Genomic DNA, 23,951 nt, shown 5'->3' with positions numbered 1-23,951 from the left:
GACAATTAAGTTACTCATGCGACTTGGTGCAATGGGAATAGACACTCTACCAAAGTCAGTGTATTTCTCAAAAAAATATATATATATAAGTAAAACAAAGTAAAGGTATGTAAAGGAGAAAATATGTTGCTACCATGAAATAATCAGAAGACGTACTCCAGGTAACCTGCTGCTGATGCTGTTTGTTTTCAGCCATAAAATGGCTCATTATCTAAGAACATCTGTACACAGGTGTTAGTTTTTTAAAATCACTTTATTCCTCTTCTGGGCCTTATTCCAACAAGACTAAGGCTAACCGCTTTGTTGTTGTGCTCATGGTGAGTTGCTGACAGTTGCCAGTGCATAGCTGAGTTGCTGCTTAAGTGGGTCAGTTTGTGCAGCAGTCTGCACAGCAGCCTCTGTGTCTGAGAATTGTCTCCAAGCAAAAGGAAAGATTGTGCCAGATTTCAATCGGATCTTACAGAAAGGGGATCTGTAAACAGATTGCTTTCAGTTCTACAAAAAATTGAGGGACATATCCACCCTTTAGGAGATGAAACCAAATCTCCAGAGAGGTTGCTGCAGTTGACTTATCTGTGATCGGGTGGGAAAATATGTGACAGATATGCATATGTGTCCAGAATTTGCTTGCAATCATTTAAATTCAGCTAAAATCCTGCTTCATCCGCTTTGAGCCCACTGATGCTAACGCACCAAAACAGTTGGATGTGATTAGGCACTCAAAAGGCTTTTTTTTCTGACTCTAACTTGATGGAGAAAGGGACTTGGAACAGCAGGAAGAGAGATTGCTGACTTTTGGCTTTTTTAACTTTGTGACCAAACCTCTGAATGCTGCCCATTCAGAACCAACTAACTCATATATTATTAATCTGTTTGGCTTTGCCTTCCTCCACTGCCAGCATCAGAGTGTATCTTAACATGATATTCCCTTGTGGTGATAAAATATTCTCCCTCATTTCCAGTCTGAAAAATAAATTAACAAGTCAATTGTTGGGAGTTTAACATGTAGGACTCCTGCTGTGCAATTAGTGTTTGAAAGCAAAAAACTTTCTTCCATTCCTCTTTACTTACAAGTGTTTTCCTTAAATATGAAGTATTCTTACCATTTCCTTCTACCTGCATGGGTTATATTCCAGATATGCTGCCAGGTGCTCTTTGACTGTTTCCATGTTCAAAACAGTGCGTGGGAAAGATGACCGGTTGCTTGAAGGAATGTTAAAGCACAAGTGATTCATCTCATCTTCATGCTGTGAGCAACAGAATGATTTTTAATTCATACCCAGCAAACTGCCAAACCTACGCAAGCATTTATCAACACAGACCTTATCAAACACATAATATGATTTTTCAGTGATATTTTGCTCCTCACATCTTAAAGGTATGGTGTGAAAGGCTGGGAGGCATAACGTGCTTGTTGAGGAGCTCAGAATATATATATGAGTGGTGATAATAAATTCATTGTGTTTGTCAAAATGGAGCAGACTGTCTCTGCTGCAAGGAGAGCAGAGGAGATGCAAGATGCATGAATTCAGCTGAAGTAAGACGCTCGCTCACGTTCGGCTCTCAGCCATCAGCTCTTCAACTTAAGCCATAGATAAATTACTGACTAGACAAATTATCTGAAATATATTACAGCAATCAGTGTTACTGTAGTGAGGTCTCACCAACCGTATTTTAATTTTATGCCATGATATGTCTCACATCGTCCCAGCTTTCACTGAAATATTACTGCAAGAGAGCTTGTGCACTGTGACGTGGATCATTTAACAGCTTACTTTTTTTTTTAGCTCAAGAGATGATAGGCTGTTTTTCATTTCCTCTTCATGCATTTATTCTCATCTTTTCACAGTTTTTTTTTTCTTCCCTCTGTCATGTGTTGCAGGTATCTGGTGAACTGACCCTGCCTGCAACAGGCGAGGAGTCAGAGGACCAGGGCCATGACTGTCCCTTCTGGCCCTGGTGGGCGTGCCTTAGTGCCATGGCCAAGGTTGTGTCAATGGATCCTGGCTGCCTCTCTGGTCGCTATGATAACCACGACTATGCCAGGGATCAGCCAGGCCTGTCCGCCACGATGCGAGTGCTCAGCTCAGCTGAGGTCAGTGTCATGTCAGCGGCGGCGGCTTACCAACATCCCAGAAGGTATTCCCACAGAGACAAGGCTCCTGGACCTCAGCAAGAACCGGCTCCGCTGGGTGCAGGCGGGTGATTTGACACCGTACCCAAGGCTGGAGGAAGTGGACCTCAGTGAGAATCTCATCGCAACATTAGAGCCTAATGCCTTCTCAACCCTTCAAAATCTTAAAGTGCTAAAGTTAAGGGGTAACCAACTAAAGTTAGTGCCCATGGGAGCCTTTGCCAAGTTGGGCAATCTGACCAACCTGGATCTGAGTGAGAACAAGATGGTGATTTTACTGGATTACACCTTCCAGGATCTGAGGAATCTGAAACATCTGGAGGTTGGCGACAATGACCTGGTTTATATATCCCACAAGGTAAGCTCACAACAAGAAGTAACAACAAACCTGACCACTGTTCCTCTTTCTTATGCTTGTTGTCTCATCATCACACTGTATGTTCATTGCTGACCATCATGCATTATATAAAGCAATGCTTTCCTGATCCCCAGGCATTCTCAGGGCTGCTTGGGCTGGAGGATCTTACTGTAGAGCGCTGTAACCTTACATCCATCTCTGGCCAGACACTGTCCTACCTTCGCAGCCTGATCACTCTTCGCCTTCGCCACCTCAGCATTACTGCCCTGGAGGACCAGAACTTCCGCAAGCTCTCCAACTTACGGGGTCTGGAAATTGATCACTGGCCATACCTTGAATACATCTCCCCTCTTAGTTTTCAGGGCTTGGATCTCCACTGGCTTTCCATAACTAACACCAACATCACCTCTGTCCCCTCCACCTCCTTCAAGAACCTAGTGCACCTTACCCACCTCAACCTGTCCTTTAATCCCATCACCACACTAGAGCCTTGGGCCTTTAAGGATCTGCTGAGGTTGAAGGAGCTCATCATGGTGAGCACTGGGTTGATGACAGTGGAGCCCCATGCCTTTGGAGGCCTCAGACAGATTCGGGTCCTCAACTTCTCCTCCAACGATCTACAGACTCTGGAAGAGGGCTCCTTCCACTCTGTTAACAGTCTGGAGACTCTCAGAGTGGACGGAAACCCCCTGTTGTGTGACTGCCGTCTGTTGTGGATCCTGCAAAGGCGCAAGACCCTCAACTTTGACGGCAGAGTGCCAGTGTGTGCGGGGCCGATGGAGGTGCAAGGGGTCAGCCTCAGCGCCTTCACCGATTCTGCACTCTTCGATCATTTTACATGCCAGAAACCTAAGATACGCAACCGTAAGATGCAGCAGGTAATAAGGATGATAAAATTTACATTTAATAATTAACACATTGTAATTGTTTAATAGCTTCTACAGCCATAAGAAGTATTCTGTAACATTGCCAGATTTTTCTGCTTCATATGTTAATCTTTCACATTTATTCATTCTTACACATCTGTCCACCACCTTGCCCAGGTGGTTGTTCGAGAAGGCCAACCAGTGAGTTTTCTGTGTCGGGCTGATGGAGAACCTGCACCTTCTATTGTCTGGATTTCACCACAGCGCAGACGGATCACAGCCAAGAGTTCAGGACGCATCACTGTTCTCTCTAGTGGTACCCTTGAGATTCGCTACGCCCAGCTTACTGACAGTGGAACATACATCTGCATCGCCAGTAACGCCGGAGGCAATGACACCTACTTTGCCACACTCACAGTGCGAGGCCAGCCGCTGGATGCCGCCTCAGCCTTTTTTCTTAACCGTTCACTGTACAGCAACGAGTTCTTCAACGACACCAATCTTAACAGCACACGCGTTTTTCTCAAGTTCACTTTGGACTTGACAACCATCTTGGTCTCGACGGCGATGGGCTGCATCACCTTTCTGGGGGTTGTCCTCTTCTGTTTTCTACTGTTGTTCGTGTGGAGTCGGGGGCGTGGCCAGCGCAGGAACAACTTCACAGTAGAGTACTCTTTCCGGAAATCTGAGCCCGCCACTGGGAGCTCTTCAGGAGGGACCAGAAAGTTCAATATGAAAATGATATGAAACAACGCAGCCAGGGGTCCCTCGGGGGAGGCATGAGCACGTCCCAGAAACGTGTCTGACACACGCAAACACACACAGCATCTGACTCACAAAGAAGTTTGAAAGCTCAATATAAGTTCTTGTCTGTGGCTCTACCTAAAATTGAACACCCACATCAATACTGGAGCCATGACTCAATTTGGCTTGTGAAAACAAAATTACCCTGGTCTATCGACCCCACTGTGGTCTTATTTAGTTTGTGGCTGAAACATGTTAGCACAAGACAGTAAGAAGCAATAATAGTAAAAGGCTACTTGTATATTATTGTCTATAAGGATAAAGTAAAAAAATATAGGTGATAAGTTTTAAACTGGCACTGGAACATGAGTGGATCTGTCTATTTTGATAAGAAATCAAGATTTAGCTTTTCATTTAAATGTCCCTTTTTTGTAGTTTGTGTCATCACAGATTTAAAAAGAAATGTCTTACAGATAATCAGTTAAGAGAATTTATAGTCAAGTCTTGTTACAGTTCATGCATGCAGAGTTACAGGTCAGAGTTTGTTCAGCTAAATAAAACATTTATTCTAAAGAAAAAAAACACATAAATTGTTTAAAATACAGTTAATGATAGCATTCATTACTTATTTTGACTACACCTGAGTAGTGGGGACTACATAGGGTCAAACAGCTCATTACAATGATTATGTCTTCTTTCAGTAATCAAAGGATCCATTGACAATCACAGGCTTTATATGACGAATAGACAAAAGAAACAAAATTTGGCCTTTTCTTCTTTGTGAGAAGTTACCACAAAATGAGCTGTGTGAGTTTGGGACGAGCGCACTGACCGAGAACTATCATGGCTGCCTGTGGCCTGGAGGGCTTTGCTTTGAAGATAAAACCTCTGGGTACAGGCTGCTAAGATAACCACAGTAACCAATTCAAAAGAGAGCTCTGGGTTGCAGGTGCACAAGGGTTGCTGGTAGAAAGGAAGGGAAGGTATAAGGCAAGCTGACCTGTGCTTTCTCTTTCCTACGTTCCAAGCCCCTCTGATGCGCCTTCCCTGAAAGGGAGAGCGTGGAAGGTGGCGACCTCCACTGCCCCCTCATTTCTGCTCTCTGTTGTATTGGTGGTCACCCGACTTTACTGATGCTGCCCGGGGGGAGCAGCCTGGATAGTTGGGTCATGCTCAGAGGCAGATGGAGGACATTCAGACTCACAAGAAGGTGTTTGCATTACAAACAAAATCAATCCGACAGTGTATGACACAACAGCACATTTAGCGCCTTTTCTCAGGAAGTGAAATAAATAACCTACGAAGTGAAAGTGGTACACATGTTTACTGTGCTAATATATAACATTCCAGCAATACTGTATGTATAGCCATAAATTTACCACTCATTTTCCAAGAGAGAACTACTGAAAAGTTGTGCGTGAAGAAACAAAGCCATAGTTTGCGTAGGTTGAATTTTTATACAGTAGTGTGTGCATGATTCGGTTATATTATTATCACCCCTGCCATCCTACAAGCTGCCTCGTTGATCATGAGACCATCTGCTGTCACGGGGTTTCACCTCAAAACACACACACACAGAACCACATTGCAGTCATCGTACAAGGTAACAAAGCAGCACAAAAATCTCAAGATGTGATGCCGACTGCTCTCTATCTGCCTCTGCGACGGCCGGTGTGCGAATGTCTCTGCCCCCCTAGCCCAGTGCATCCCCCCTTCACCCCCACCCCCCCATACACCCCCACTGGGTCCTCCTTTTGGGAGGGGTCCCTGGCTGGAGACCGAGGATTCAAATGTAAATGAAATCGTGTTAACCCTACCCACACCATGTGCATCGTATAGTGGAGAGTAGTACTGTGGTTTTAATGAAAAAAAAAATTATAAGAAAAAACCTTATTTGAAGTGTTTTGTTGCTCTTTGTTTGTCCCTTAATTAGTTTCTTCAGTTGTCGTTCTCTATGACCTTTTTGGCCGTTTACTGTTTTATACTTCCTTGTCTTCCACATGGGGCGGCTCTGTTCTCAACACCTCGTGAAGTAAACTAAATGGAGCCTGTGTAAATCTCAAAAGTCAGGCTGAGCAATATGGTCATCAAGAAAAGTATCATAAAGCACTAGATCATGCGAGTGTATGAGAAAACAGTAGCTCAAATAAACAAAACAAAATATTTCAATTGCTTATTAACTTTAGTTGTTGGCTCAAATGTCAGTACAAGAACATCTGTAACTCCTTAGCTGGTGGCTTCTGAAGCCACTCTGACGGTGGACAAAAAAACCCAACTAACATCATTGCCTTGTGTTGGAAACGGTGCTATTGAGCATTTTCCCACCCTCCAGTTTAAGTGACTCTGATGTAGTCATGGGTATTAATCCCCAGCACATTTATTTTTTGTCCCTTTTCTGGTGCAGTGCTTCTATCAACAATATTTATCATGGAGGCAGTGACAGTTTGTCATCTCTGCAGGCAACTTCTGTGACTTTTTGTCACAGATTCCATCTATCTCTGTTAAAAGAGGCCTTGAACATTGTTCCAGCTGAGTTGAGTTAAAAAGACTGAAGATAAAGATCTAAAATAGAAGCCACTGTGTAACTCCTCTACGCTTTGCAGTCATACTGATTACTAACTCCATTTACCAAGACCATTTTCTGGCATGTTTTTGATGTTGAATATGGTGGAGTAAAAGTAAAACAAAACTGAAAGAAAACTCATTTGCTGGCAATAGATAAAAGAAAGTCTCCTATTTTTAGATGGTTTATCAGTATAGAAAGAAAGCACACAGGCTACATGCTCATTTAGTGTGAAAATATTACAACAATATTACATTCTTACACTGACCATGTTATACTCCTGTTTGTATTCTTACCTGTAAATTTAATCAACCACAGAGCACTAAAAATTTAATTTGTGAGCTTAGGATAATAGCACGGCAAGTTGTGCTTCCAGGTTTTTCAGTCGAAGGTTTCAAACATTTCTGAATGCAAAAATTAATTATTACAAATATTAGCATCACAAGTAGGGTACAGAGTGTTCTACAAAAGACAATATACAGAAAACACAACCCCACTTGAAGGCATGCTAGACCAATATGCATTTAATAGACAGGTAGAATTTATCTAACTAAACTTTAAAAGAGTTCTGAACCTCTGATCTAAACCTATATTTTATTACAAATTAATGATTGGAGATTAATTTTCAGCAGGTGACAAAAAACTCAAATTCTACCTAAATGAATCATGCAAAACTTCATTTTTGTCCCTTGTCAGAGATGATGAAACCACAGCTTCTGTGTCAGGGTGAATAACTGAACAGCTGTTAAACATTCATAAGACAAAATGAGAATAGATGAAGAAACTGTCCTGGTTTTTAAACTCTGTCCGCTGCCATTTTGGCTCTCATGGTGTTGAGAACAGGATGTTGCCTTTATGGATGTCTTTTCACCCACAAGCCAACCCTTCTGTGTTTCCATTCCCAGGTATTTCTCAGTGTAAACTAGGTTTAGAAGACAATGAGAATGTCTGTAGTGATTGTTGATGGTGTTATTGTGTAAACATCAATCACAAATGTAAGCGTAGTCGAGGGTGTTTCATTTTATTTTCTTCTTCTCCTTCTCCCCTTTTTGCCTGTCCTCTTTCCCACGTCATCTCCCCTGTCTTTTTAGCATTTCCTTCCCTTGTTGTCCCTGTTCACAGTATTAGGCTGGAGTATGGTTGTGTGGTAGTAGACACGTGTTGTGTGTGGTTGGTGAGTTGGTGTTGTAGTGATTAGTCGCTCCTCGTGATGCCACCAGACACGGAGCGGTGACTGGATCATTGGGGTTAAAAGATGAAAGGGGTGACCCAGGTTCCCTGAAAAAAAATAAAAGAAGAAAAAAAAATAAATAAAAACACTAATTCCCATTTCACAACTTACTCATTCCTTAAAAACCATGTCTTGAACTTTGCGACTCTGGGATCTTTCTCTAGATATGAAAACCCATGCTGTATGCATTTTCACTTGATGATATCTTGATACATTTACAAGTGTAGAAAGGGGTTGTTAGTTGTCAAAGCTTGCACTCATGCTCTGCCTGAGTTAAGGCTTTCATTCACTGAAAAATGACAAAGGTCATCAGAGTTGAAAGGAAATTTGTGTTTTTATTCAGACTGCAGAAGTCCTTCAAAGCTAAAGAATCTCAAGCTAAATTCTGTTTGAAAAGAAAGCTCTAAGATGGACTTTTTACCTTTAATTTCTTGCAGTGGTTCATTTTCAAAAGTTTCTTTGGATCCTTAAAGATTTGAACTAATATTGACTCTTGTCCAAACAATTCTTTTAATAGCTCTCCTCAGAAAAATTGTACACAGCGTCGCAGCCCAGTCATTGCTTCACTCTGCCTGGCAGACTCATGCGTTTATAGTTGCTGTTGGAGGACACGTTGATTCATCTTACCTGAATTTTAAGAAAGTAGGCTGAGCAATCCCTTACTCCCTTCTCTGGTTTGTCCTTGCTTGGGGTTGGTATTGCTGTTGTTTAGACGCCCCATTTACATCAGCAGAAACTTCACTGCAAATTCTCCAAAGATGCAGACCCAAATCAGAAAACCCTCAGACACCATAATCATGCCATCATCACCAGCCAAGCCTGATTTATTAATGTTTTTTGGGGGGCTTGGGAGATTATTTCTATTCCAGCTCTAAGTTTAAGACATCTTTGCTTTCATAAGCCATGCACTCATTTTTTGGGGATAAAAAGACACTATTTTAATCTCACCCTTAAAACTGCGATTCCGCTGCTTTTGTCTCTTGTCATTTCTGATTCTGTGTTAGCTCAAAATAAATCCATCTCTCACTCCACATCCTACAGTTACTGTTTTGATTGGATTAGACTTGAGCTGAATTATCAGAGCTGAGATGAGCAGTAATGGAATGGCGGAGAAGTGAGCTTGGCTGATTGGGTGATTATTAGCTTATTAGTTCCATTTCCATAACAGACCTCTAAGAACAGACTGTCATAAAAACACTGGATCTGCTCCTTTTTATATACATGCATATAACTTTTCATAGTATCTGTCAGACAAAAATAATATTTATACTCAAGATTTTCCCGCAGTTAGACAGAAAGATGGTGATGGAAACTGTCACTGCTAGCTAAAATACAGGTATAATTGGGCACGTCACAGAGCTTTACTGAAAGATTGTTTGAAGCACCTTGGACAAGATCATTGCTCATCTAACCTTGAGCAGAATCCTGCTAGTTACCCCAGTTTTATATGACAATACTGTCACCTAGTGGCCATTATGTGCAGCAGCAACATATGGGACCTTACTCATGCATCAATATTGTTTTTTTTTTTGGAGGTGAATTAAACTGCAGCTCAATAGAAACACTCAACAGATTGAATTAACTGTTAGCTTCATGACTCTGATTTTTATATAGCCATGGAATGATCTCCTCCTGGCTTTAATCTGATCAAAAGCAACAGTTCTGATCCTAATTGGATGGGAATCAGTCAGCAGATTAGATTAATAACATAAACCACAAGTCATCACAGTGCTATACTTTCTCTGTATATGAGTGAGAGCTGATCAGCAAATGATCAGCCACTCTTTAAAAAAAAAAGACAACTTTCTTTCTTTTGGTCTTAGCAGGTTGAATCTATGCATGCCTTTTTGTAAACAGTGATTGGTATTGCCAAACTCTCACCTGCACTTGTATGGAGAGCCAAGGGTGCTATAGCTGCTGGCCATGGGACTGGTCGAAACAGAGCAAGTAAGACGCTTAAAATGTGTTCAGTCCAATCAAAGCCAGAGACAATGAATCACTCAAATTCCCAGTACAAAAAAGAAGTTAGCATCTAACAACGGAAACCTGTTTACTTGGGATGATTGTACTTTTGCACATATCTATCCACAAACAGATGCTCTGATGTATAAGCTGTAGATAACAGGATTGATATTCCAAGCAGGATGGTGGGACTGATCAATGCAGTACGGGGATAGGATTATTAATGCAATACTTTCATTGATTTCTCTAGAACATTGTCAATCTCATAAAATCCCTCTGGTGTAGGAGGGGGCATACAGAGTTCCTGGAGACCTGACTGGCACTCATTCCTTGGTTTCCTCATTAGCTTTAATGAAGATTTTGCATTTTTAAGAATGAGAAGGTGCCAGGTTTGTACTTGATTTTCTCCAGGTCTGAGCTAATATTACGCTCTGTCACCTCCTCCACTCTTTAGAGGAAGCTCTGTATTTGTTGAAGCACTCCAATTCGTAGAGACAAATCTTTAAAAGACATCAGTTGTATTTCTCAAATTTGACTCACTCATCTTCTTCTTTCTATCTCTTTCTCTGTATCAACCTGGCACCAACCTCGTTTATAGAGTTTCGATCGATTACTTAATTTTAGATTTGTGTATTAATGCATAAAAATTTTTCTCTGACATGGTTGTTACTGACTTGTGAAACCTGGGAATAAGTGCTGAGTGCTCACACGTAATACAGAGCTTATATAAAGACTTGTAGTTCAGCTTGTCAGACTGACTGGTGTCAAATGGTCAATCATAATCAGATGTGAGTGGCATATCAAAAAGACTGTTACACAGTAGAGACCAAATTTGGACTCCTCTCTGGTTGCATCACCGTCTGATGGCACCAGAGAGGTTTTTTTAACATGTATTTTGTGCTGTAATGTGCTGATCCTTGGGCGTAAAGAACAGAAAGTGTACATATTAGAGATATTAGCCATATCATGTCATGAAATCTGTAGACCTCCTTGCCATGTCTGACAGAGGAAAATGACTGTTTAACTGTAAATAGTGTAGGTATAGTAACAAAGGATTTAACTGCTGCTTCTTTTTTCCAGGGATCACTCCGGTTTTGTTCAGTCCCATGGCTGCTTGGTCTCAAAAGAAAGGATAATAATGTACTTGTCTATAAAACACAAGTTTTTTTTTTATTTCACTGTATGTTTTATATGCTGTCTGTCTTGTAAATTAACTCCTTTTTGTCATAAAAGCATGATGTGACTCTGTTGACTGAGTTCTGTGTCTCTTCTTCTTATGTGTAAGACAATGTCATATTGGTTTAGGTAACAATAAATATGCAAACACATACACTTATTTAAAAATAAGTATACTACCTATTGGTTCTAAAATTTTACACCTCAATAAATAATAAACAAAGTCATCTAACCCTGAAGTCCTGGGTAGGCTAAATAAATCCTCAGATCATCAACAAAATATACCATATTGAACTATTTCATTATTTACTGAGAGGGTTTGTACAGAAGCCACAGCTTCTCCACACGGCTTGCACGGAGTTGGTTCTCGCCTTGTGGCCCTTTGCTGCATGTCACTAAAACATTTTACTGTGTGTGCAGAATTATTAGGCAAATGAGTATTTTGATCACATCATCCTCTTTATGCATGTTGTTCTACTCCAACCGGTACAGGCTTGAAAGCCTACTACCAATTAAGCATATTAAGTGATGTGCATCTCTGTAATGAGAAGGGGTGTGGTCTAATGACATCAACACCCTATATCAGGTGTGCATAATTATTAGGCAACTTCCATTCTTTTGGCAAAATGGGTCAGAAGAGGGGTTTGACGGACCAAAGTCAAAAATAGTGAGATGTCTTGCAGAGGGATGCAGCACTCTTAAAATTGCCAAGCTTTTGAGGCGTGATCATCGAACAATCAAGCGTTTCATTCAAAATAGTCAACAGGGTTGCAAGACGCATGTTGAAAAAACAAGGAGCAAAATAACTGCCCATGAACTGAGGAAAATCAAGCATGAAGCTGCCAAGATGTCATTGGCCACCAGTTTTGCCATATTTCAGAGCTGCAACATCACTGGAGTGCCAAGTAGCACAAGGTGTGCAATACTCAGGGACATGGCCAAGGTAAGGAAGGCTGAAAAACGACCACCACTGAACAAGACACACAAGATAAAACATCAAGACTGGGCCAAGAAATATCATAAGACTGATTTTTCTAAGGTTTTATGGACTGATGAAATGAGAGTGAGTCTTGATGGGCCCGTGGCTGGATCAGTACAGGGCAGAGAGCTCCACTCCGATTCAGACGTCAGCAAGGTGGAGGTGGGGTACTGGTATGGGCTGGTATCATCAAAGATGAGCTTGTGGGACCTTTTCGGGTTGAGGATGGACACACGCTCAACTCCCAGTCCTACTGCCAGTTAGTTAGTTAAGTTACATGCTGACGTTTACAGTTGCTAAAATGTAGAGATAAATATGGTTTTAAGAAACCTGCAGTTTTGTTTGTTGCTAGCATCTGCACCAGAATCATTTCCCCAGATAAATAATATTGTTAATTAATAATAATAATAATAATAATAATAATAATAATAACTTTATTTGTATAGCACTTTTTGAAACAAAGTTACAAAGTGCTTCACAGCATTTAAGAACACATACACAAAGGTAAAACAATAAAACATGAATTCAAAAGAGACAATAAAATTAATTAATAAAACAAATTCACAATAAGAAAGCCGTTCTATAAAAGTAAGTTTTTAATTAAGTTTTAAAAGTGCTTACAGTGTTGGCTGCCCTTAGCTCCTCAGGCAGAGAGTTCCAACGTTTAGGAGCTCTGAATGAGAAGGCCTGATCTCCTCTAGTGAGGAGAAGGGAGGGGGGCACAGTCAGGAGGCTCTGACCTGAGGAGCGCAGGCACCGACCTGGGACATAGGGGGACAGCATGTTACAAATATAGGTGGGGGCTACACCATGGAGGGCTTTAAAAGTAATTAATAAGATTTTAAAATCAATTCTAAAATTGACTGGTAACCAGTGTAGGGAAGCTAAGATAGGGGTGATGTGTTCATGTTTTTTAGTGCCTGTTAAAAGTCTTGCTGCAGAGTTTTGGACCAGCTGGAGACGACTGAGGAACTTCAGACCTAAACCTGAGTATAGCGCATTACAATAGTCCAACCGGGAGAAAACTAGTGCTTGTATCACCTTTTCCAGGTCAGACTGGGAAATAAAATGTTTGATCTTGGCTATATTACGAATCTGATAAAAACAAGATTGGACAACCTTTGTAATCTGAGGGCTAAAATCAAATTGTGAATCTAAAATAACCCCCAGGTTACGGGCAGATGGTTTTACCAGATTGGATAAACCACCAACAGAAGTGAGATTTTGAGTGACTTGAGATGGACCGAATAGAATTATTTCTGTTTTTGATTCATTGAGTTCTAAAAAATTTTGGGACATCCAGACCTTTATGTCGGAAAGACAGTTAAAAATGCAAGTGAATGTGTTGTGTTTCCGGGTAACATCAGAATAACACTCTTCAACGTCCAATGAGGGTTTCTTTTAATGAACACTTTCACCGTCCTTATCAGTCCACCATCTTACACACTTCTTCTCCGTTCTAGTTCTCTCGACACCACCTAGTGGTACGGAGTAGCACATATTACTAGACACAACATCTCCTCTCTCTTTAAGAATAACCTTCCTTAAAAGAATTAGCAGAACAGTAGAATAAGTAATTAGCCCGTAAACTAAACAGTTCTGAAACACATATTTTAAACAACTTAGCAACTGAAATACATTATACTTATCTCCTTAAGCAGTACGAAATAATGCAACTGAAGACTTAGGCAAAATATGTAAGTTTACCGGCATATACTAAATTAAGTCTTATGTACTTATAACACTTACACATAACTTAAGTAACCCAAGGTATAGTACAATCTTGATTCCAAAATACCGTATACACCGTTAATACATTTATGGCATCACATAGTCCTTGTGCCAACCAGGCTTATATCTGGTACGCGGCAGTTTCTTGGGAGCAGATGTAGCATCCCTAGTGTGTGAAAACCTGGAAGTACCAGAGTTTTGTTCAGTCATTGTAGGGAAGTGGGCAAGGTGTGAAGCATTCCAAATCCTGCCATCACTGAGCAAGAAGGAGAGTTTGCCTTTGGTCTCCCTTACGATTTCAGGAGGTGTGAACCTGGGATGGCCTTTAGCCACATGATGTGGTTTTCTTATCCTCACCCTCTCTCCTGACCGGAAAAGCGGCTTTCTTGCGGAACGTTTGGTGTCAGTGTAGGCTTTCATGTTTTGCTGACGTTCACGAACTCTGCGGCGTGCAAAGTCATGTAGAGCAGAATCAGCTGGAGGCAAGGAAAGAATGTTCAGTTTAGTGCGCATTTTCCAACCATACAAGAGTTCATGCGGAGAAGTAGATGTTGTTGCATGTGGTGTTGCACGGTAGGCGTGAAGCCAATCCATAACTGTCTCTTGCCATGGCATGGAGTGTTGTATTGCAGTTTTGTGCGGACAATCCCCTGGTGACTCTCATGAGCAAGCGTGATGAGTGCAGCTCTTACTGAAAGTGGTGCAATAAGTCTGGAACCCCTGAGAATGTAGTTATCCACTGTAGAGAGCTCATCTCTAATTTTGTGGTAAGGGGCAAGAATGTCAGAAGCAGATTTAGTGGATGGCGGCCAGCCATTTCCAATCTGGGCACGAAGAGCAGACAGTTCAGGGCAAGAAGAACATGCCGAGTCAAAGTCAGTCACAGAAAGTGCAGATAAAGTAGCAGAAATGTGTGCTACCATTTCAGGTTCTGGGTCCAGAGTAGAGTCAGTAGACACAGGTAAGGGAAGACGTGAGAGACAGTCAGCTGTGTAGTTCTGGGAACCTGGGCGGTAGATGACGTCATAGTCGAAACACAGCAATCGCGTTGACCAGCGAGCGATACGCATTCCAGCTCGACCGATTCCCTTTGTACTCAGGAGCGTTGTTAGCGCCTGATGATCTGTGCGCAGAGTGAAGCGGCGTCCCCACAAATATGTACGCCATTTCTCTGTAGCCCATACACAAGCAAGGGCTTCTTTCTCGACAGTTGAGTACTTACGTTCAGTCATAGTGAGCGTGCGGGAGGCAAAAGCTACTGGCTTTTCTGTACCGTCCTGTTGTATTTGAGCCATGACAGCTCCAAGGCCGTAGTCACTGGCGTCTGTGGAGATGACAACAGGCAGGGAAGAGTCAAAAAGTGAAAGTGCTGTACTATTCACAAGGAGTTGCTTAACTTCCTCAAAACTAGACTGTGCTGCAGGAGTCCATGTAAAACTGTCCTTGTTGTTGGCACATGCGCGCATAGGGGCCACAACCGTGGCAAAGTTTGGCAGGAACTTAGAGTACCAAGAAACAAGGCCCAGGAAAGATCTTAGGGCAGCAGCGTCTGAGGGTGAAGGAGCTTTAAGAACAGCGTCAATATGGTCCTGATCCGGAAGGATACCATCAGCTGTAATGACATGTCCTAGAAAACGCAGTGATGTTTTCCTGAAGTGACATTTTCCCTCATTGAGCACTAATCCAGCTTCTCTGAGCCTGTGGAGGACAGCACTGAGGTTTTGATTATGTTCTGAAGTAGTTTTCCCGAACACGATGAGGTCATCCAGGTAACTTTGGACACCTGGGAGATCTTTGAGGATTTCTGCCATCATTTTCTGGAAGGCAGAAGGGGCAGAAGCTAGACCATATGGGACTCTACAGAATCGAAATAGGCCCTCGTGTGTGATAAAAGCTGTAAGGTCTCTGCTCTCCTCATGTAGGGGCAGCTGGTAGTATGCATTGGCCAAGTCAATTGAGGAGAACATTTTTGCACCTTGTAGGTTTGTGAAGATTTCCTCCATATGAGGCAAGGGGTAGCAATCGGTGATGATGGCTTTGTTTGGTTCTCGCATATCTGCACACATTCGTATGCCACCATTTTTACGTCCTGTCACCACAATGGGTGAAACCCAGGGTGAAGCATCAGTCCTTTCAATGACATTTGCCTTTTCTAAGCGGGCTAGTTCTGCGGACACAGAAGCTCTCACAGCAAATGGCAGACGTCGTAGTTTCTGGCGAACAGGTCTGACTGAAGGGTCAATTTTCACTTTGTGCACCAAGGCAAGCGCGCAGCCAATGTCAGGCACAACCGGAATGCAAGGTGAAGGTGATGAGTCTGTGGTCATCACAGGTACAGGAGGAACTGCTTGCGGAGAGAGAACAGTGTTGCCTTTAATGCAGATGTTTAAGGCTTCCATCAGGTCTCGTCCGAGCAAAGGTGTACCCTGTTTCACGACAAAGAATGTAGCTGGGGTAGTTACAGTACCTCTAGTCACTTTGACACATAAACAGCCTGTTACAGGAATTTTTCCTCTGGTGTATGTTACCAACTTAAGTTCTGGAGGCTGCAGTGGTACGTCGATAAAATATTTCGAGTAGATGTGCTGGGGCAGGATAGATACTGCAGAGCCTGTATCTATGATCAGTTCAATGTCTTTAGTGGGGCAAGCAGGTGTACTGATTTTAATCCCACATTGTAGTTTCTTAGGTGCATGCAAGGAATTTCTCAGATATAGCACAGTAAGGTCAGGTAAATGTACTTCACGGACCTCTCCGGACTTGGATGAACGGCAAACACGAGCAAAGTGTCCAATTTTGTAGCATGATTTACATGTGACCTTAGCAGCAGGACATTTGGCAAAGTTAGCAAGATGTTTACTTGAGCCACACCTAAAGCAGATCTGGGCAGGCTTGGAAGAAGCAGGAGAGCCAGGCTGACTAGTATTTCGTTTGTACTTGTTTCTTTTAGAGTGTAACTGGGGCTGTACAGCTTGGACTGGAGCACTGTCATCTGCAGCTATTGTTTTAGCTTGATGGGCTGCTGATTCCATGTGTATTGCGAGTGTAATAGCTTTATCTAGCGTCAGCTCTGGTTCAAGTAAAAGTCTTTCTCTTATGCTAGAGGTAATGACATGTTCGACTAACTGGTCGCGGATCATTTAATCCGTTTTATCGTCGAATCCACATTTGGAAGCAAGGTCGCGTAATGCGGCAACATACTGTGCAACAGTCTCGTGTAGTGCCTGCTTCCGCTTCCTGAAAGCATGTCGTTCCACAACCACGTTAACTCTCGGTGAAAAGTGCTTCTCTAGAGCAGTAACAGCTGAAGTAAAAGTGTCCCCCGTATTTGGTAAAGAGTAGAAAATCCGTTGTCCCTCAGTTCCTAAGCAGTGAAGTAAGGTTGCTCTCCGTCTGGCGTCAGGCCAGGCATTTCCTGATGCATTAATAACAAGCAAGTAATTGTTGAACATACGCATCCACGTGTCGAAGGGCAGCGCTGGTTCTCCGGGACACGGTAAAAACATTGTAGGCGGATGGACGTTTGCAGCCATGTTCCGTCAGTAGCAGGACGACGTTGAAAAAAAAAGGGGCAGAAACGTTGGTTCTCTCGTCGCCAATTTTGTTGTGTTTCCGGGTAACATCAGAATAACACTCTTCAACGTCCAATGAGGGTTTCTTTTAATGAACACTTTCACCGTCCTTATCAGTCCACCATCTTACACACTTCTTCTCCATTCTAGTTCTCTCGACACCACCTAGTGGTACGGAGTAGCACATATTACAAGACACAACAGAATGATTCAGGATCGTTCATAGCCAGCAGGACGTATAGTTGTGTGTCGTCTGCATATGGGTGGAAATTTATATTGTGGTTTTGAATGATTTGACCTATGGGAAGCATGTAAATGGAAAATAAAATAGGCCCAAGGATGGAACCTTGTGGAACACCGTATGATAGGGGGGCCGAGGAAGATGAAAACTCTCCAAGTACTACAGAGAATGACCGGGATGAAAGGTAAGAGGAAAACCAAGATAAAGCAGAGTCAGTAATGCCAATAAAATTTCTGAGACGCTTTAACAGAGTGGCGTGGTCAGCTGTATCAAATGCTGAACTTAAATCAAGTAAAATTAAAATTGAACATAGACCAGAATCAGCGGCTAAGAGCAGGTCATTTGTGACTTTTATAAGGGCAGTTTCGGTACTGTGGTGTGAGCGAAAAAAGCCGGATTGAAACTTTTCAAACATGTTGTTATTGTTCATGTGCTCAGTCAGCTGGGTGGCAACAGTCTTTTCTAAAAATTTGGCTAAAAAAGGCAAATTTGATATAGGTCTGAAATTGTTCAGGTCCAGAGGATTAAGTGAGGGCTTTTTTAGAATCGGTCGAACTACGGCACTCTTTAGACCAGGGGAGACACAACCAGACGACAATGAACTGTTAATAATAGAGAGGATGTGGGGACCCACGTGTCGAAGATGCCCCTCAAAAATCTAGTGGGCAGAATGTCTAACTTGCAGGTAGTAGGATTTGCATGCTGAATAAGATCAGTGTCAGTGAGGACCCAGGTTGGTTCAGGGCATCAAAGTTGCCAGGGGCAGGTGGAATGTTATTCCTAATGTTGGCAATTTTATTAACAAAAGGAGTGAGAAACTGCTCACATTTTGCAGCAGAAGCATGATAGGAGGGGTAGGAGGGCAAGTAACTAAGATTATTGTTTTAAACAATATTCTAGAGTTGTTGCTGTTTGAGATTAACTCTGAGAAATACAATTTGCGTGCTTCTTCCACTGCCAATTGGTAGGCAAGCATATGGTTTTCTAAAGATACCACAAGTTTATCTTTTTTCCATTTGCGTTCTTCTTTACTTCATTGTTGTTTTAACTGCCTAGTATGATGATTAATTAATTAATTAATTAATTTATCAAATAATTCTGAAATGTTATTGGTAATTGATATTTTAATTGACCAAGCTTATCAGAGCCAAAAGAAGAAGCTGATTCTTGAAATGTTGGGGTTAGTGGCAGCATGACTTCTTTTTCTAAATGAATATTCTGAATGATGAGTGACGTGTAACCACCTGCAAGTATTGCTTGTAGTGACTTTACATCACTGGGAGAAACACACAGTCTGAGACATTTAAGATAGTGTGACATAAAAGGCCAAACTGACAAGCTGGGGATAAACACAATCCATGAGGGGGAGAAAGAGGCTTTTTTTTTTTTTTTTTTTTTTTTTTTTTTTTTGCACACAGCAAATCAAAACTGTCCATAGTGCAGATGATTCAACACCTAAAGAAAACAAGAAAATGCTAAGCTTTTCTGACTTCAGCTAGATATGTAAACACTTCTCTGATGAGGTCAACTGTTGGCTAATCCCAACAGTGCCAAGAAAACATTCTGTGACCAAACATCTCCACCACACTGAGAAAGAGATCTTAAAGAAGCTTACTTCAAAGCAGATACAAGGAAAAGAATCGACATGTTACATAAGAGCTTTATTAAAAATTAAACACGTACGCTGCAGATTTTCTTTACAAATAGATCTACAGACAGAAACAGGGCTGAAAAATTACTTGAACGTGTTATGCAGATGGAGATTCAAACATTTATCTAGTGAGTTATAAGCTGTAAGCATTATTTTTAAAGATAGATGTTTACATTTTGGAATACAAGAGGGACTATATGACACATATTTTTAAAATAGCTGTTCCTTAAGGTTTTGGTTTGGCCCTGGACATGCCATGAACCATCATCCCTGTGCAAAGGGATCTGCTGGTACTGCTAAGATTTAAGCATTTTTCAAATTGACTCAACCTTTGATGAATGATGACAATGTTCTCATTCATGGGGAATTGGGGCACACTAACCATTTTGACCAGTATGAAAATGATTTGAATTATTTTCTATAATTTTCAGTCATCATGATGATAACTTAATTTAGTTAGTGTTACGTCTGTCATTGAAGACCAAAGATGATTCATTTTGATAATAAAAGGTTTTTAATTTAGTCTTTCATTTAAGAAAAATCCAAAGAATATCCCATAAATGAAATTGCCCGACTTGTTATTTTGATCAATTCCACCTAAAGGTTGCAGGATGCATTTTAGACCCATTTTTTTAAAAGCAGATGCACTTTAACAAGGAAGTTTTAAGAAGTGAACCGAATAAATAGATTGTGATACTTCTATATGATCGAGGATTCCTATGTACTTCCTCTTTTTACCACTAGATGGCCATATAATACCATAATTTAAAAAAAGAAAAAGAAAAGAAAAGAAGAAAAGACAGTTGCTTGTTTCTTTATTTGTTTTGGTCAGAACACAGAATTGATTCACACTGGTTTTCACTTGGTGTATTATTTGTCCCAGTTTTAACTCGATTCTTCCTCGACAGGCTGAAGGCATAGCAACATGACCAACAGACTCTGAAGAAGGGCTCTCTGCATTATGGCTAAATGTGTGTTTGAGTGTTTGAGTGTGTTTGTGTGAAGGCATTTGATCAACGTCTTCGATTAAGTGTCCACTTAACAAGTCAGATCCCCAGCACCACCCATCTTGTAACCGGGGGAGGGTCCTGAATATCTCAGCCCCCTCCGTAAAGGTCACGCTGCAGAGGTTAAAGGTGATCACACACACACACACATCGACTAAATACACATACACAGACACAGTGAGAGCCATTCTCCCCCATTCCTTGCATCTCTTCTGTCCAGTTCCTTAACCATCCTCTCTTTCTCTCTCCCTCCTATTTTAGCCTGCTCTGTTTAAAATTGATTGTCTCTACCATCACAAAGACACTTGGTTCTGATTGATTGATTGTTTGGTAAGGGAAGAAGAAGAGAACATCGACACTGGGAGGGGGCTTCTGAAGGAAAAAGCAAATGACGCCATTCTGCTGCACTGGCAGGACTTTCAGCCGCCTGGCCGTCCATTTGTTTAAGCAGAAAAACACCCAAGCCGATCAGATTTTGATGAAATGAAACGCACATGTAAAACTCACACATGAAACAAATACAGAGACAACAGTGTGGCGACAGTTGCACACACAGAGAAGAAAAGACACAGATATGAATCTGAAACACACATAAATACACATATTTTATACAAATGCACAAACAGCACATAAAAGACCTAGAGCTAACAAAGAATGCAAAGATAACCAAATGCATTTGTGTTTTTCTCCCAGTTTCTCCTCCACCTGTAGAGGTACAGTTCATCTTGCTGTTTGTGTACACTTACATAGAAGCCATGCATAAAAGAATCGCTTATTCCACCCCTAATGACAGAGGTGTATCGGTTGGTTCTCTTTTTTTAATATGGAAATCACTTTAACACACATAGGAGACAATCTTCAAACACATAAGCCAACAAATTGATGCAAAACTGAAATGACTGTGTCCTTGATATGTTGTTTGTACATTGATCTTCAATTTCTTGCGTCTGTCTAAATTCCGATTCCTTCCTTAGTTTTATTTCCAACCTTTTTAGTTATTCCTTATTTTTGTCCATGTCTTTTTCTTTCTTTTGGTATTGTCTAAGCTTCAGCAAGGACACGGTGCAAATCTACAAACAACAAATAAAACTCAAAATGTGTCAAACCATACAACGGCTTACATTTCACACGCTCCTTTCAGAGAATGTTTTTTAAAAAAAAACAGAACAATCATTTTGCTGTGACTTTTTTGTCGCTCCCAATGCTAAACATTATTATTTTCACTACATGAACCTTTACAGTAAAGATTTGAGGTATATCAAGATGAATTGTCTAAATGCCTGCCTTGCTGTAATGCTACCCTGGATGGAGGGACCAGCAAAGAGTGTTTGGATGGGCGGGGGTTAACCAGCGGACATCATGTGAAGAAAATAACTTGTCCATTGTTTTTTCTCTTTGGTTACACTTGTTGATTTTAAGGGGGCAGCAGGTGAGAGAGAGTAATGGTCGGGTGCTTGTAAACAGTCAGACACACACACACACCTACACTCGGACTATAAATTACACAAAAATATCTCTGGCTGGAGTGTGTGTGCATGTGTGTATGTGGAGAGAACTTGGTGAGATGGGATTATCTCACCAGCAACATAAGGAAAAAATAAAAATTTGCAGTAAACAATGTCATGCCTTCAATGTGAAAAAGTGCTTTTGAATCAGAGCAAAATGGGCTTTTTAATATCATAAGAACCCCATCAAGTTTAACTATATGTGTGTTTGAAAGTGTGTGTGTGTGTGTGTGTGTGTGTGTGAGAGAGAGAGAGAGAGAGAGAGAGAGAGAGATCAGAGCAGTCCAACCCCTGGTTGAAGGAAAAGGCACTCAACTCTTCCTACATAACAAATACCTCTTTGTGTTTGCCATGTAGCATGACTGCTCTGTGAAACACACACTTCTGCATGTCTGTCACTCTGCATGAGTGGTATGGTTGTGTGTATGCGTGTGCATGTCCCAGGCCCAGTGTGAACACAACAAGCTTGAAGCATCTTTGGTACTGATGGCTGTGTCACAGTGTGCTTGATACTGTGAGATAGCCACATGCAAATGTTTCCATCACTACCCCTCTGCTTTGGGTCTGAACTTGAAACATCAGCACTTAAAACCTACAATAAAAAACCAGTCTTTAAAGAACTCATTAGTGACACCTCCAACAGAAAATCTGATATAGTGCACTACATAATGACCAGAAGTCAGCTTATGGAGGAATGTCACTCAAATGTTTCCTTGCAGCTTTGTGGTGGGTCTCTGATGCTGCTGCCTCCCCTGCCGCACCCTTGTCCTCCTCTCTGCACCTCCTCTCTAGTATGATTATCTCCCGCTAGAAGATGCTACACAACAACGGCTTTGCCCACATTAAAAAGAAAAAAAGTAAAGGGACACTAAGAAATGAGGCGGTTCTCATGGTAACCACAGAACACCATTAGCAGAGGAATGCAGCGACAGTCCAGTTCAAAGAAGAATAGAGATCAAGGAAGAGGTCCTTCACGTCCGGACAGTCTATTTGTTCCATCACACAGATATTCACAAATATGCACAGTTCGTCACTTGTGGTATCCCTTCCTTGTCTGTGCATAGGATCAGTCTATGACATATTGATTTGTCTTTTTTTTCTAACCTAAAGTTTTTTTTTACATTTTGTCAAGAAGGTGCTTCTTATATAGTTTCAGCACAACATAGCACAATAGTCACAAGAGAGAAACCATGTGTCTATGGTACTATTATTACCCGCATCAATAGTTAAAGGAGGGATAAAAAAAAGAAAGATGTATCAGTGGGGAGAAGCAAGAGAGTAGATAAATAGAGAATAGATAAGAGAGGGAGAGGGAGAGAGATTAAATAAAAGATTATTTACAGTCGTCGTGTTTTATGTTGATCACACAATGTTTTTTCTGAGGTATGGAATGGGCAACGTGCCCGTGTAGTGCTCACACTTTGAAGGTTGTAATGAGTCTGACGCAGAGCAGACACAGCGGGACGCATGGCGACGGAGCAGGTTGCTTCTGTTCTCTGATTATCATGAAGAGGCAAACATCATTGGCACTCAGAATCCTATATTGTGATGTTTGACCTCTCTGTTTGGCCACTTGAACAGAGCAGACCCCCTCCTCTCTCGGTCCCCTTGCTCCCTACTTCTGAGACGACACCTTTTTTTTTTTTTTTTTTTTTTTTTTTTTTTACATGTCGTCCCTGTTTGATTGTTCTCCTTTTGTAACCTGAAAATAACCTCTCATGAGGCTATGCAGTCAATCGCCATGTAGCCATACAATGAGTAAGAAAGAAACATTCAAATACGTATCAAAGGGTGTTTTAATAAAAATCATAATAATCACGCTTTGTTGTTTTTGTCAAAGTGTGTATGGTGTTTACAGGACTAAACTGTATTTTGTATCCTAAAAGAAAGTTACGGTGCCGGGCTGTAATAGTTTTTCTGTAGACTTGCTGGAAGTATGAGCTTTGGCTAGGCCTGCATCAGTGGTTCCCAAACATTTTTCTGATGGGCCCATTTTCATTGACAACACTAATGTTAAGCGCCCCCTTGACTTTCAATGAGACAGATGCTGCTTTAGTAAAACAACAACAGCTATATTCAACAGTTGAGTAGTTTATTTTTAAAGCATGAAACTTTTAGATGCGTCCCTTCTCCAACACACCTGAATCAAATTAATGTCTTGTTACCAGGCCTCTGCAAAGCTGAATAGCATGATGATGGAATTCAACCATTTGATTCAGGTGTGTTGGAGA

The 23,951-nt window shown here is 41.4% G+C and overlaps 1 protein-coding gene across 1 annotated transcript in view; it reads left to right on the top strand.

Annotated features, from left to right (window-relative positions):
* Positions 1-5,808, top strand: part of LOC121644500 (leucine-rich repeat and immunoglobulin-like domain-containing nogo receptor-interacting protein 3) — a 35,748-nt gene extending 29,940 nt beyond the window's left edge. The window contains exons 2-4 of the mRNA XM_041992474.1: positions 1,883-2,492; positions 2,627-3,370; positions 3,536-5,808. Of these exons, the coding sequence (XP_041848408.1) occupies positions 1,938-2,492; positions 2,627-3,370; positions 3,536-4,105 (1,869 nt within the window). The 5' untranslated portion in view covers positions 1,883-1,937 and the 3' untranslated portion in view covers positions 4,106-5,808. The remainder of the gene's footprint in view (positions 1-1,882; positions 2,493-2,626; positions 3,371-3,535) is intronic.
* The last annotated feature ends 18,143 nt before the right edge of the window (positions 5,809-23,951 follow it).

The sequence above is a fragment of the Melanotaenia boesemani genome, chromosome 8 (genome assembly GCF_017639745.1).
Source record: "Melanotaenia boesemani isolate fMelBoe1 chromosome 8, fMelBoe1.pri, whole genome shotgun sequence".
NCBI lineage: Eukaryota > Metazoa > Chordata > Actinopteri > Atheriniformes > Melanotaeniidae > Melanotaenia > Melanotaenia boesemani.
Note: the sequence above shows the minus strand (reverse complement) of the source record. Positions and strands in the feature narration are given on the sequence as shown.